Source organism: Ixodes scapularis, unplaced genomic scaffold (genome assembly GCF_016920785.2).
Source record: "Ixodes scapularis isolate PalLabHiFi unplaced genomic scaffold, ASM1692078v2 PGA_scaffold6__148_contigs__length_123643588, whole genome shotgun sequence".
Classification (NCBI taxonomy): domain Eukaryota; kingdom Metazoa; phylum Arthropoda; class Arachnida; order Ixodida; family Ixodidae; genus Ixodes; species Ixodes scapularis.
Window position 1 is genome coordinate 43,371,181 of NW_024609881.1, and position 15,887 is coordinate 43,387,067.

Sequence of the window (15,887 nt, forward strand, 5' to 3'; positions counted from 1 at the left end):
ATTGTTTGAGGTAAAACACAGATATGCTCAACGTCAAACTCGTGCATGTTCAAGGACAAACTCACGTGGTTTGAGCGGGCGGTCACGTCCACTGTGCGCTGCACACTGTACCACCGATCCACGGTGGTGCTTCCGCTGCGTTGGAACACAGGAATGATCCAATACGTGGACTGCTCGACGCTAAGGGAAAGAGTGGCTTCCTGTCCAGCAAACATGTGGTAGAAGAAGGTGACGCATAGCGGTTGTTCCTGGCGTGGCAGCGGCTTCGAGATTAACCCGAGGGTAATCCGCGAGGGGACGAGGCTGGCATAAATGAAGTCACCTGAAAGAGAGAAACCGGTGAGCCTTGTATGTCCTCGTCGAAATGCGTTTCAATTCCTAACACAGGGGCTTGAGCTCCCATGTTTCGCTGACCGAGCCTGCCCTAAGTGTTTCCTAATTTAAGCACTATTTTAGCATACCTTAGCCACGCACTGATAAATAGCTATGAGGCAAACACTCACATTTACGAATACAGTGGTATTATAGGACGCTAATATTTTTTTTTTGCAATTTGTTGGTCACGCATCTTTTTATTTTCAAACGTCAAGACACCAGGAAAAACACAAATTGGCTCCATGTTCGGTCATTCAGCCAAAAGCATTTAAATGCAGTAGCTTGCATGGTGCGTTGCGTTCTTAGATTGGGTGGTTCCTAGAACAAGATCAAACTTATACACGTGCCACACGGGAAATTCGAATGCCATTTATAGCGAATGACATTTGCTGCAAATGCCATTCGACTGGTGCTACATGGCCTGCACGAATGGCATTCGCTGCGAATGCCATTCGTGCAGGCCGTATAGCACCAGACAAATGTCATTTGTTGTAAAGGGCATTCGAGTTCCCCGTATGGCACGGGTATTAGTCTTTTAAGTGCCTGGTGTGTACGGTGCTCTTAGTTCAGCTGATGCCTAGGGCAGAATTTTGCATAGACCTTTTTCGCAAGGCCGCCACCATCTTGAAATATCGTCACTTCCAGTATGGGCGAAAACATTGTTTTGCCGTCGCCACGCCAATAGAATGTATTTAGGAGATAAGCGTAACCGTCACCCGTTCTCGCTTTGTCTCCCCTCTATTTTTCGACTAGTTGCAGGTTGAAACGTTTTAATATTTTCTCGTCGCCCATACTGGATATGCCTACTTGGCGGTCGGGGGCAGGAGTAAGCGGAAAAGGTCTATAGAAACAGTTTACGTCACACCGCTATCTCTGTAACGAGGCGTGTCTTTCCCTTCAGCACAACCCGGGTACCGAGCCTTGCAATGAATTATCTGGGTCACCAAGAGAGGGAAAGCGGAAATTTCCTGCTCTTTCCACTCTTCCTCGTTCCGCATGCTTTTTCTACACTACCTGTTACTGCTGCTCTCTTTCTTGCCCTATCCAGCCCTCTCCTCTCCGCGCATTCTCACACCACCAGAATCTGCTCCTCCCGTTCCTGCATGCTAGGTCCGTAACTCAGTTGGCAGTGCACATGGTTTCCACGCCAGTGACCGAAGTTTTATCCCCGGCACTTCCCGTGGGTCACGTTTTTCAAGATAATTCAGCGGTTACGGACTGACTAACCCACACATTTTGTAGTTGGCTCCTGAGGTTTGCTGGCCCTATAAAACTACCACTTCAAAAAAAAAACTGCATTGTTTTCTTATTTGTTGTTTCTTGAAAAGGTATTTTATGACCCTAGTGCATGCTCAATGTTTTGCAGTACGCCGTGACAAACCACTCCCCACCCCCCCCCCCCCCCCCCCAAAGAGAAAAGAAAGAAAAATAAGAGTGTTTTTCATAGCACGAAAATTGACTATGCACTGCCATGCACGTAGTCTCTGTCGAAATGTATAGCTAAAGGTTCAGAAGAGATGCCAAAGTTCAAGAACTAGCATTCACTTTATTCGAAAGTTGCACTGTGAAAATGAGGCTTGTTCACGGTAGCTGATGTCCCTCCTCTCCATATATTTGTGAGTCTCGTCGGCTGTCATTTAGGACTATGAAATCACCAAAAATATAAAATCACCATCTTTTGCTTCCTCCGGAAGACGTGTAGGACCGGTCATCAACTTGGGGGGCCGACTGCTGCCGAATTTCCAGTCCTCTCTGGCGATAAAAGACTCCTTCTTGACGCTTGACCACTGGCACTTGTGGAGGTCCTTGAAAGTGCAGCTGAGCTCGGTGTCAACTGAAGTATATATGGGAACAAACTGTTGCCTCGACAATAATCCTAATGTAAATATTAATTGAAAAGACCGGGAATTCACATGATAATAGGTACGTTTTTCACAATTTCAGAAGGCGGTCCACGTGCCCATAAATCACAATTATAACAAGTGCCAGGCATGCGGCTACCACCTCTTAAAAATAAGACCGGTGGAAGAACTAACGGTTTAACTAGAAAATATTGTTTTCTAACTTAATCCTGAGTTTTTTTGTTTTTTTTTTTGCTTTTTAGGTGCGGCATAACTAGTATATATATATATATATATATATGTTCGTATATGTATGTCGGTGTCGAATTTTTGTACCTTTTATGCTGCATGATTATTGCAACAGAGCCGTGTATACAGAGAGTTTGGTCAATGGAAGACGCGGGCAGAGCCAGGGCGTACACCAGACTCGGAAAGGGGGCTTGGCATGTTATCTTGACCAACCAGAAGCCGAAAAGAAACCCCTAGCGGTGGTAGCGACAAACAGTTCTGATATGGTTCTAATAAGCGCGTAAGAGTGAAGTGTAGTAACTCTTTGTGGTCAAAAATAGCGTGCACGTGATGTTTCGATCATGATCACGCAGAAAGACGTAAGAAAGAAATGCGCAGCTCAACTTTGTTTTGCTTGGACAAAATGTGTGACCGCTCGGACGGCAGATTCCCGGCCCTCAGCGCTTGGCGTAAAGATTATGTCGATCGTTCCACTAGTCGCACTCTTCCACCATCAATTTGAATGAGCGTGATTGAAACGTCACGCGCACCATATATTCATTCACCAAGAGTTACTCCGATGCACTTATCAGGTTTGTTTCTTCCGACCACCGCCAGGGTATTATTTTCGGCTTCTCGTTGGTCACATTCGAATTTGTGAAGACGCACTGGAACACGCCCAATCCACTTTCGGCCAATGGCGACTTTTCATTTGTCTACTATACTTCCCAACGAACTGCCAAACCCGCTACATATACGGCTCTGTATTGAAAATACCTATCTGCCCGAGTTATAAGAAACAAAAAAAAAACAAAAAAACCTGACTCCTGGCTCGCATAAATAAACTATGTACTGCATAAACATGAAACTCCCATGTGAATGTGACACTAGCAGTGGGAATAGAATACAAAAGTTTTGGAAGATTAAGTAAGTGGACCACGAGATAAAAACGAAATATCGGTGAGCTTTGGTCAAACCAGGAAATATCACTACGGGTGCCAGTAGTCGTTCATTTAGTGAAAAAAGAAACTTGCTCGCAAGAGAAAAATAGTATTCTCTTATTAGGGAGCTATAGAATAGCGCACGCTGAACGTTTGCGTACGCAAAGAATAGCGTCGTCGCCACTGCGAATGCTCCGAACGCAAACCAGATTTCGCGGTTTGCGTGCGTAATTTTAGCGTGCGCAATTTCTTGTAAATAGCGTGCGTACGCAGAGTCTTTGCGCTTCTCCAAAGGAGGTTTCGTGATGAGAAGTTGGCTAAAGCCAAGACGAGCACAGCTAAAAAAATGGCAGCTCCCAGGACCATGGCTGCGGCCGCTTTGGCGGCGACGTGAGTGCGACGTCGGCGGCATCCTTGCGACTGAGATTTTTAATACGGGACGACATTGTACTCGGTTTGCCAACGAACACCGACAGCTTGATGCTTGTGACGCGCGAACATTTCTCGGCGAAGGTACGATGTGCGAAGGTCAGTACACGAGAGCTCTCTTGCCGAGGCGACGGAAGCGGACACGACCGGTCAACCGCTCGTATTATATTCTCATGTTTAAAGAGATCTAAAAAGGTACTCTGGACCAAAAAACCTGTTTTTTTTTAAGTTACAGCATTTCGTGTGTGAAATAAAAATTTTTACTATCTTGATGGCGTCGCAAGCACGAGATGCTTGGGCTTTTGCGTCGTGACAAAAAACGCTATTCTAAAACTCTCTCGCGTCGCGTGCGCTAATACAAGCGCTAAATTTAGCCCTAGCGTGCGCTACAATAGCGTGCGTTATTCTAAAACTCCGTATTTTCGGACATGTATTTTTCACCAAAAACAAATACCCCAGACATTGAAACTGCCAATTCTTGGTTCTATGAATACGTATTATACTTGGGTGGATGTCATATCATAAATATTGTTGCACCCATCATGTTTTTGTTTTTTTCGGTAGAAATATGTAACTAAAGTACTCAATAAGTGGTTCAGATGCCAAATACATCTGAAGTATTTTAAAATGCCTCTGACAATTCCTTTAACAATTAGTCGTGAAACAAACATTTCAAGCTGTAATTAAAACTTAAAAGTCATCCTTAACTTTTTGAGTAATGCAAACTCATGATATCACGATGTTGCGTAAAGTCATGATTGCGGTATTTGCTTCGGCAAGGGTGGCTTGGACTGATAGAGGACACGGGAGGGCGATAACATGTTTGTGTTACTCGAGGGATCGATGGAGGGATGACAACGGCTGTAGCCTTCATAACAAACGGTAGCTTGCGCCACCGAGCCTAGAAATTAAAACGCAAAAGTATGATTTCCTTCCCTCGACAATTTTTTTACACTCTGCAACTTAGTAACTATCACGAGGCGGTGTGCGATATCACCAGGATGAGCTTTGCGGAATCGGGCAAACAACGAAAAACATTACCCCCCCCCCCTTTTTCCCCCGGCGAAGGAGTCGCTAATTTTACTCTGGTTAAGCCTAGTCAGCGTTAACACAGCGCCGGGCCCACTAGGAGGCAGGGTGGGACATTTCGGCTGGAGCCGCGCGGGAGGGAGTCCCAACTTACCATTGTTACTGTTCCCAGCTGTGTCAGTTAGGCGTACGTCATTCAATTATCCCTTGATAATTTCCACCAGTCCACTAACCCCATCTTTTTTTATTAAAATGCACGTATCATTCATTTTTTTCATCGTCGTCTACAAACCTCAGCGCTACTGCCAAATCCCTAGCCCCTTCCGGGAGGGTGGAAGCAAGCCCTGTGCCCCTCAACACCACATGTTCTATTCTGTCGCCTTCCCCCAAGCATACGGCTCACAACATCTCCATTTCCTAAAACTTTGTCCTATATCTCCTAGTCCTGAATACTGTTCTAGCCTTGAATGAAAACGTGCTCCCTTGTAAATGATCACACCGATGCACTTTCCTGATTTCCTGTTTTCTTCACCTGCACAATAGTTAAAGCTGATTTTCTTGGCATTTTCCTCCCAGATCTTCTTCTCGGAATATTTTACTTCCTTTTTCACATAGGTAGTCTTCTCTGTCCCAGCACTGGACTGTTGGTATTTGAGTTCCAGATTTCGGGTTTGGTTTATCTATTTAGTGTTCAGATTGTTTTATGTATATAAGCGTATATACCTTTCTTGCCCCTCGTGTATCCTCAAACCTATCCAGTCTTCGTTCAACTTTTAACATACTGATCGCATCTCCAGCCTCAAATGATGCCTCGCCCATGTCTCCATGCACTTTGATTTGCTGCCTTCCCACGCGCCCGCAGTGCGTCAGCGCAAGCTTCTCTACCGGGTCCCTATGATGAACTGGACCTAAGATTTCAAGCATAATACCGCATTGTCAGAGGACGACACCGACACCATGACTCTTTTTCATATTCCCTTAACATATCTATTGTAATTCCATTGCGCCCTATGCTTCATCATTGCTGCATTCCTTTTTTATACCATATCTTATTATTTTTTAAGTATGTATATTGTTTTCCCTTATTCAGCAGCACTCCTAGGCTTTTATGCCTCTCCTTGTTTTTTGAAATATCTTGAATTTTCATTGTTCTAGACGATTATCCCCAACTTGTCGCTTATACGTCTCTGCACATATTTTAATTCGATCCTGTGACGTATACCGTGTATCGCTAACACGACAATGTCCTCTGCGTAGAATATGTATTAAAAATTGCACTCTCCTTGTCTTTTATCCTACACAGGTATATAATAAAAAGTACAGGCGATAGGGAACAACCCTGCCTTAGACATAATTTTATTTCTGCCGGTTCCTTTATTTCCGCTTCCCATAATATAACAACCTTCTTATTTGCTATAACTGTCGTAAAAGCCTAATGTTATACAATTTGCTAGACATTAGAGAGTAATAAATTCTCAAGTGCTAATTGTTTCTCACGCTCCACCCACATTATTTTTTTCACCGCATTTTACTTCAGCGTTTACAAGCACTAGATCCAGAGAATTACGCAAATTTTTCTTTTGTAGAATCCCCTCTGTAGAACCTGTATATATGTTGAAGTCATTTAAATGTGCAGTTTTGTTTTCAGATATAATTACTTCTCGATCAGTGCCAATTTCTCTAACACTATTGGAAATACACGTTAGGTGCTGCGCATTTTTCCCCTTAATCAGTTCCTGTTTTCCAATATACAAATCCTATGCACGTGTTTAAACCTCCGATACTGTCTTTAACGACATGTGTTCTCTGCAGCTTCCCCTCAACATTTTCCAACCCTGTCCTTTCATTAGCGCTCCCGATCCGCCTTCTTTCATTTCCACATCACATCAATTGAATCCCTTACAAAAATAACCTGCCAAGTAGGGTGCTTCCTTCATATCTCTAAGATACGTCTCTGGCAATCCATACACCACAAATCTTCCCCATTTAATTGTTCCGCTATCTCTTCCCACTTCAATCTTTTTCTGCCCTCTTGCAGGTTTCTAAATCCTATATTGAGCTGTTTTTTTTTTCTTTCTTCTTCTAGGCTTCCTTCCAACCTTCCAAAGGGCATTTGAAACCTCAGCTATCGAGAGGTTCTGATGGCTCCTAAAAAGCCTTTGCTATACAGCCCCTTCTCAGCCCCACCCACATCCCCGTCAGATCCCACAGTGAATGTTGTCTCGGCTGAAGGGGGGGGGGGGGGGGGGATCGGAGTCTCCTGATATTCATCACTTTTCGCATTCATGACCTCATATCCGTTTTTACAGCTCACTCTCTTTATGGTGGTGTTAGCCTCCTAAACTGCCCTCTGTCTACGCATACCTCAGTCACTGAACTCGGGCACAGTGCACAGTACAATGTGCGCCATCCCAGAGGTTATAAGCCTCAACTACTTCACACACTTCTGGATGTGTGTGCCAAGTCCCTCCCCCTTCTAGCTATGACGTCATTCAATCCCGTATGTAGCACCACAAAGTTTTCGTGGCCCTCGTTCACAGTAAACATTTCTACTGTCGTGTCCATAACCTCCTTCATTTAGCTGACTGGTAGGGCTGCAAGCTTTACAATCCGCTCTCCACGCACCTTGCTGGCGATTCCCGCTGTACACTTAGACAGATTACAGCTCCCTACTACTAACACTCTGTGCCCCCTATCCTTTTCCTTTTTTCTGTATCGCAGGTTTGGCGGCTGTCAGAATACGGTGCTGCCGTTGCACCTCGGTTGGGTATTTCTTCTTTTCCGACACGTTGACTGTTCTTCTTTTGAACACGGTTGACCTTAACCCTTCATAGTCTGCCTTGCCCGGAGATGGTGTTGCGTATCTGGGAAGGAGATCCCTCATAGGTCTCCGTAACAAAAAATAATACGGCGTTATTGTCCTTCCTTGTTTGGTAGATCTGTGCGAAATTATGAAGGTGTACAGCTCAGCCTTCCACTCACTGCTCTCAATTAAGCTAGCATGGACCACCTGATTCGTTAGAGTTATCATAAATCGTTCCACTTCACCATTTGCCTGAGGTGACAAAGGTTATTCTGTGATGTCGAAATCCAAGCTGCTTAGTAACCTCGGAGAATTTCGAACCTTGCAACGAAGGCTCATTGGCCGTTTTGATTTGTTCCGGTATGCCGAACTGGGCGAACACTGCTCGGAGGTTGGGTATCACATTCTGTCCACTTGTAGAGTTATCTACTTCTACTGCCGGGTATCGGGAAAAGTGTTCGATTACTACAATCGCATACTTTCTTTTAGGGAATGGGCCATAAAATTCACCTAATCAACACTCGGGTTGACTCTCGGTGAAAATTCAGTGTCTAGCTTCACTGTGACTGTCTCATACTCCGATGTTGACCCTCTCAAAGGGCCTTGAGTTTGGGCTGTGCTTGTGACCGTCGATGATGTTGTCAGGGGGTCATTTAGGGACCTGAAGGTGTCGAACACGTCTTCTCCCGCGTGGTGAAGAAGTACTTTCTTACGCGTGTCTGAAGTGATGTTGCACACTCTGATGAAGGTTTCGAACTTTTTCTCTTATTTTTCCACTTCAGACTGACGTTGTTCGCTTCGATTGCTTGAACATTGAAGTTTGAAAATTGCGGTAGCGTGCACGTCATGCAGCGACTGCTTGAAATGTCTTTGTGCTCGTTGCCTGCGTTCTTAGTGTTTTTTTCTGGCGATAACGTGGCAGACTACTTACACAGACGCTTTGTTATGAAAAATCCTGCTCCCGATACCCTTGTGGTGTTTGCTTCGGCCAGGGTGGCTTGGACTGAGGGAGGGCACCGGAGGGTGGTAATGCGTTCGTTTTGCTCAGCCATTTCACACACCCTGTTGCCAACTGTATATTTACAACAGTCTGAATTCAGGACACTACAATGATGCCACAATGTCTGATGGCACATGATGTCACGTTATGTCAAATGAGGCCTGTACTTGGTGTCAAGTCATGTGAGATCACAGATCTCAGGGTGTCACGTGACATCATAATAGCACATGCTGCAACGTGACATCCAAACTTGACGTCAAGTCACGTGATGTCATGAGGTCACGTGACATCTGTGTCACTAAAGCGTTTTCCTTTTCTCGCGAAGCCCAGTCCCATAACACATTACATGTTAAGAAAGCTCTAGAAGCATTTTCCCCTCTTAGACCACATAGTACCAAAGTTATGGGAACTTTCTAGGCCCCTTAATATCCCTGGAGTTCACAAGATACCTTGTCAGTGCTTAGGTACTCTGGCAACACGAAATTGGGAACGGAGAACTCACCGTCGAAAGTCGCTGGGGAAGTGCGTGGCAGTGTGTCGCAGGAAGCGTTAGAGGAAATAACGACGTCATCGACGGCGATGTAACCCTCAGTCGATGGTGAGCCAATGACGCCGCTGAGTAGAACCTGCAAAATAAAACAATAGAATAGTACTATTAAGTACAACAGCTAGAAGCTAATGACCAGCAACATAATTTGCTTAATGACTAGCGAGGTGACCTTTTATGCGAATAATTGATTGGATATCCAGGCTGTTTATTGGTACTCATTTCGGGCACTTCGACATTACCTCAGCAGCGCGCGTTCGGCGCGCCCACCGAGGACAGGCCGCTCAGATAATATTGCAGTGCGCGAAGTGACTGCGTCACACTTCCATGCACCACTGTGGATAGAAGTGACTGCACTCTTTCCGCGCCTAGTTTTGAAATCATTAGGAAAAATGTGAAAATTGATTTATGTACGTCTCAAACCTTGTTGGCATTGTGCGGGCTGATTAAATTGTTTCACCCTCTAATCGTGACTATTGTCCATACAGCGACTGCAACTTGGTTTATAACACCGCGACACGACAAGGACAAGAAAAGACGAAAAAACACATGCAGTATCAGCATCTGGTTAGTTAAATTATGCGGTGATCTCTCATAGTCGGTCCTAAGATGCATCAGAATGGAAACAGATTCCTTTATTGGACAGACCAACGAAGGGCGTGCTGACACATTTGTCTTTTAGTTTGATTATTTTTGTAAGCTTTTATCACTTCTCGAGTAGTTTTGTCAGTGTTCCTTTTGAGTATTTTGCTTTTTCAGTAGTCCGTGGGGCATCCACAGTGACAGCAGTGCAGTCCCAGATGTCCGGAGATTTGCTTTGTTAGATTATACTGATAATCCCCTTAATCGGTCATTATTGCACCTTCCCGTTTGTTGAATATAGAACCTACGCAATAATGGCCGATGAGGGGAACGGTGCATTAATGACCGATAAGGGTAACATGAGTATGATGTAAGAAAACAAATCTCCGGTAATCATGGAATTCACTGCCGTAACTGTGGATGTACCCTTGACTACCAAAAAAGCAAAATACTAAAATGAAACATGGACAAACTTACTCGAGAGATGATAGAAACTTACGAAATAAGCAAACTAAAAAACAAATGCCCAAACAAATATTTGCAACTGCCACATGATCCATAAAGTCAATGAAATGTTAATGAACTAATTTTAATTATTTTACGTATTGTGACGGTTGTTCCTACACCAAATGTCTGCCGAGCTTGATAATACGTGGTGAAAACGGCCCCTGTGCCGCTTTTGCCGCTTTTCTAAGAAAACATCAGTTCATGCTAAAATCAAAAACTCTGTATTTTATCACTACGGTAGTCCTGCATCGAGTTACCATAACAGAGAAAGTATGTATTCGAGTAGTGTGTGCAAGCCTTTACCTGGACAATATTTCTGAAACATTTGAAATACAAGATAAGATCATATCAGCCAGTCAAAGAGCAAACTTGGAAGCCCACCAAGGTAATCGTGATAATCTTTGTGCCTGATTCTTCTCCAAGCACGCCGGTCAGCGAAGTAGTGAAGCTTTTCACGTATGCGACAGTGCAAAGTGGTGAAGGTTTACATGTGCGCACCAGTGTAAAGTGGTGACGCTTTATGGGTGTGAGGCCGCAATAAGCGGGGAAACTTTAGTCGCACGCGCTAGTGCGGAGCAGTAAAACCTGACGCAAGAGCACCGGTGCAAGTTCGGCGGCTTGACATGAGCAGCGCGGATGATTTAAACTGAGCAGGCCTGCCGATCGGTTATACTACTCCTATTCGGTCCTATTGAACTAAGCACCCTACGATGTGCACCTTCTGCTTTTACACTCTTGGGCCTAACAAGTGCCCAATTTTCATCTTGTGATCATGTCCAACTTTGGAGCGGTGTTAGAATTGATGCGCGTGCCCCAGCATGGTGAAACATGGTTGACCATACTTTAAGTGTGAATAATGGAACAACCAGTGCATTTAAAGAGCAAGTTTAACTAGGTTGACTAGGAATGCTCCGAAGCAAATATTTGTATAAATTCTATCCCCTTTCACTTTTTTTAAAAAATTATGATTCACCCACATACATAACTATATTTTATTAATAATAATGAGCCTGTACACTGCAGTGGCCGACACATGCATGATTCAATCTGATTTGCCCAGACGCGCATGCACGTTTCATGCCACCACTCTATTTTTATATAAACTTGCTTTATACTTTCATGACAGATGTATGTTCCTCATCGCTCATCTGTAAGTTTGCAGTCAGGTTGTGTTTCTCACTTAAGCCACCAGTTTAACATTAAAAGAGACGTACCCTCATTCCGGCGTTGACTGCCACTTGTCCCTGATTCCAAGTATCAAAACCACTCTCTCCAACTTCCCACAAAGGCGAGCTTTTGTCACGACTTGGGTCCACTCCTGGTGGTGTCGATTTCACCTGTATCGACAAGAGAGGAGTGTTAAGAAACTTCGGGGTATATCAATGGCGTCCTACAGAACATACACTGCAAGTAAAAATGAAATACTGTAAACACCATTATTTACGCAGGCTTAGTATTTCGTACATTTGCCAATGTGTGTTACAACAATATTTCGCGGGCACATTTCGTGATTAAGGGCGGTACTGTGCGTATTTGTTACCATAGGAAAACATATTCGGAATACCTATTTTTCGCTATGCTATTAAGGCCGTGAAATTCGCCAAACTTTGAAGTTGTTTACAGTATAATAGCTGAACAAAATGCACCAAAGAGGCGTCAATAAATTCGGTGTGGTTGTGACGGCTTGACACTGAGCTAGTCGGTTCATTGCTTATATAAGCTGCCAGCTGAACATAAAGGAAGGTCATACAGAGAGAGACAGAAAAGACAACACACTACTGGTTTCGCTGTGTTTGCCTTTCCTGTCTCTGCATGAAACGTTCCTTCGTGATCAGCGTGTACCATATAAAAGGTGTGGTTGTGCATCATTTTCTGGTTAGGCTGGACGGGCAGAGTAGGAGACAGCAGAACCGCTTGTAATCGTGCGCATTCTGAGAGTAATCATTTATTCCTCGGATGGCACTCCAAAGCGCAATCATGTGTTTACCACACAGATTTATCTCGTCCTATGTTTGACTAAACTAAATGTACTGCGCTTGCTAATCAGTGCCCTGAGGCAGTTAGTTAACTTGTAGAAGGAAATGGCATCAAACATACGAGAAAATACGAACAGTGGCATGCATGATAAAAGTCTCGAGAACTCTGATGCAGAGAAATGCAAAAATATTACTTGAACACTGCGAGTTCGGGTGTAAATTCCACCAGTTCATATGAATGACTGTTGCACCAGCTTGTACTGCTGCAAAATCATGGCTTTAAAATGCATGTTAAAAGACTGAGTTCTTGCACGGCCAGGCAGCAAATGTCTTCAGAAGAAAACGAAGACGCGTTGAGGGCAGACTGGCCTCCTGCTTTTTAATCATTTGTACAACAAATTTGACCTTCGACATATGTGCAGGCTCTTGCAACAAAAGAATTACATATCAGAAACTCAATGATCTTTATCTACGAAGTCCTATGATAAATAGAATGCAACATTTAAAAAGTGAAAATTCAGATTTGCTTTAAGAGATCAAACATCACGTGACATCTTGTTAGTAAGTCGTGGTACCATGTAATATCATGATGTTACATAACATGTTATGTCACGCATGGCGCGAAGTCATGTCATCTATTGTCATGATGTCAAACTGACAATATATTCAAATATTGTTTATCAATGGCAGCGTAACATGACGTATGGTCACATTATTCCGTCACATGATTTCATTTCACGTGATACTTTTTCATCTGAAGTAACATTGTCTTACACTATGAGTTCCTGACGTCCCGCTGTCATGGTGCCGAGGTTTGTGTACATATCGTGGCAAGCAATAAAACAATGGATGTGTTATTCAAAAAAATTTAATATGTATTCATTAATCAATCGACTCATCCACCAGTGAAGCTGAAGTGAACAGAAAGCAAAAAGTAACTTGCAAAAACCTACCCTCAGTCTACCGCTTTTGTCTCCGGCGACTATGTACCAGAAGCTCATGCAGTGCGTCGTCTTGACGTCCGAAATAACAATGTCGCTGAGAAGCTGCGCCTCGGCTCCCTTCAGAGAGTTGTAAGTGCTGATGTAAAGGTAAGAACCTGAAACAGAATCACAAAACAACAATGAGGGTCATGAAGTGGCCAAAAACAGTTGCACAAGAGTTTTGTATTTACAGTGAGTTAGGAATCTGCAACTTAGATAGTTTGCTGATGCCTGGACTCTCTAAGATGCTCCAAATTAAGGCAGTGCAGTATTTTTTTAATATTATAGTAATGCAGCCCCTTTTAAGGTCTAAGCAGCACCGACAACAGCGCAAAGATTTGAAATATAAAATAACACACAGACAAAATTTCTACTATGTCAGCGTATGCCGAAGCACTACTGCAGACAATATTGCCACATGCGAATAGCTGAGTCAGCAGCGTGCTTCTTTGGCTGGGATTTATTCTCCGCCAGCGCCTGCCATTCTAATCTTTCTTATGTTTGAATTACTTCAATATTCAAGATGACTCGAAAATTTTGTTTTTTGCTCGAGCTCAGAAACTTCTAGATACCACGCGCTTAAAAAAGGAGCTTCCCATGGCAGCGGCTTCGAGTTCTTTCTTTTGAGGACGGCTTCTGGTTTCGCGCATTTAGTTTGCCAGTGCTCCGTGATGTGCGGTTGACGAAGGAATTGTAACTCGAGGAACTCCAAAGATAAGACGCAAAGTGCGCGAAGTAACTGGGTATCGGTTATCTCCGTTTAACATCGCAGTGCTGTAGACGAGAAGACTGAGTAACTGCTTTTGAAACCCAAGTTTCTGTACCTGTAGGGGGAATCTGGCTTCGGAAATAAGCACAGTTCGCGCAAAGCTCGTGTTACGCTTTTATTTTCTGCTCCTCTCGTCCCGTACAAGAGACGTAGCGTCCTCGCTAAGACTTATTGAGCTCGATTTGCTCGATTTAGGGCAGCCATAATGAGATGTAGGCGACGGAGGAACTAGTTGCTCCCCTGCTTGAGGGACGAAAGTTTCTCCCTTTCTAAAGAAACATAGGTTACAAGACCGTTCCTCCCCTAAGGGAAGACTATCGATACCCTTTTCTTCTAAGAGTGTACTTGTTTCACACTCCATTTTGTAGCACAAACGAAGGCATAAGCGCTCCACACACCTGCAAGTTCAGACTCGCCGCAGCATCGGTTCGCGCATTGGCTTCCGCCCCGTGACGTCGCCCTTCTCTCGACTTCCCGCGCCGCGCGCCGATTGGATTTTGCCTCGTGACGTCACCTCCCTCTCGCCTTTGTACTTCTATACTCTCCTCCTCTCTATGCAGCGCGCTTCTCTTTCCACTGCTTTGTTCACTGACGGACGCCGTCAGCTTTTCCCTGTCATGCGGGTACTAATACTAATGTATTAATAGATGTTTTGCACGGAAACATTGCCTGCTTGATGTTCCTTGATCGTTGCGAATGAACAACGAAGGCTCTGACGCACCGAGCAAACCAGCTTATTATTGCGGTCTGCGCCGTAGGGTAAAAAATGCAGGCATTTTCCGACAGCAAATGTCGTCCAATCAGCTGCAAATTTTATGACACATGATTCAGCTCATTTGTTTATATATATATAAAGCATGAGAAATAAATCATGAAAAGCAAAGGTGCCGCATTCAGTAATGTTTAGCAGAAAAAAGTAAATGTTACGTACGGCCTGATAGCCGATATTCCTTGCTAGCGTTTAAGGTTGGGCTAGTTGGTGCGCAGGCATGCATAATTAGAAACAAAACAGCGCAAAGACGACGACAAAGTACAAGATAACCGATAGGACACAGCTGTTACATTTTACTTTGTCCTGGTCTTAGCGCTGTTTTGTTTTTAATTATAGTACTTACAAGGTTGTTTTCTTTTTTTCCCACATGACCTAAAAGGTTATAAAAATTGCAGTTGACAGTTAACAGCGACGCCGCCTGTTAAAAAGGTGATATTTGTTTGACTGACATTTTCGATCGTTTTCTGGTTCAAACTTTGAAGGCTCCAAACTTGTAAATTGTAGGTGTCCAAATAAAATACAAATATCTTTGACGGCGCACGCCAAAATCATTTTGGAAATATGTTAACTTCTTTAGGAAGTGGCGTCCCGGATGCCACACTAATACTTAAAATGTTATGAGCGTAAACGTCGAAATGGTTGCTGCCTTTTTCTTAAATATTGTCACTCTGGCGCAAAACAGCCTGTATAAAGTGTAATTGAGAGGTTCTTCTTAATAGCCTCGAAGGCGTTGAGCAACTTCCAGAGATGAGCAACTGAACGTCCACAAATACACAGAATGTTGTCAACATTTTGCATGCCTGAGAGTCACAGAGAAATCACCAAAGAACGTTTTTGAAGGGACGAGCTCAATTGAACACCACTTGGGTATGCCAAAAGAGCTCTTTTCTTTTTGCCACCTGAGAAGATGTAGCATCGTCTCACAGGAAAATTAATCACGCCATTCATCTCTAAAAATAATCCTTGGAGTGCACTTAAAGCCAACATCTTGTCAGCACCTCTTCCGGAAAGATGCAACTCTACATGGCGCCAGAGTTGATACAATTTAACTCGACTGAGATAGGACTCGGCTATAACATGACTTTGCTAAACTGAGATTTGACTG

The 15,887-nt window shown here is 43.8% G+C and overlaps 1 protein-coding gene across 1 annotated transcript in view; it reads right to left on the reverse strand.

The window, feature by feature from the left end:
• Positions 1-15,887, reverse strand: part of LOC8033077 (MAM and LDL-receptor class A domain-containing protein 2) — a 217,299-nt gene that overhangs the window by 164,191 nt on the left and 37,221 nt on the right. The window contains exons 10-14 of the mRNA XM_040210498.3: positions 13,212-13,357; positions 11,497-11,619; positions 9,149-9,272; positions 2,048-2,209; positions 66-322 (exon numbers count right to left, since the gene is read on the reverse strand). Of these exons, the coding sequence (XP_040066432.1) occupies positions 66-322; positions 2,048-2,209; positions 9,149-9,272; positions 11,497-11,619; positions 13,212-13,357 (812 nt within the window). The remainder of the gene's footprint in view (positions 1-65; positions 323-2,047; positions 2,210-9,148; positions 9,273-11,496; positions 11,620-13,211; positions 13,358-15,887) is intronic.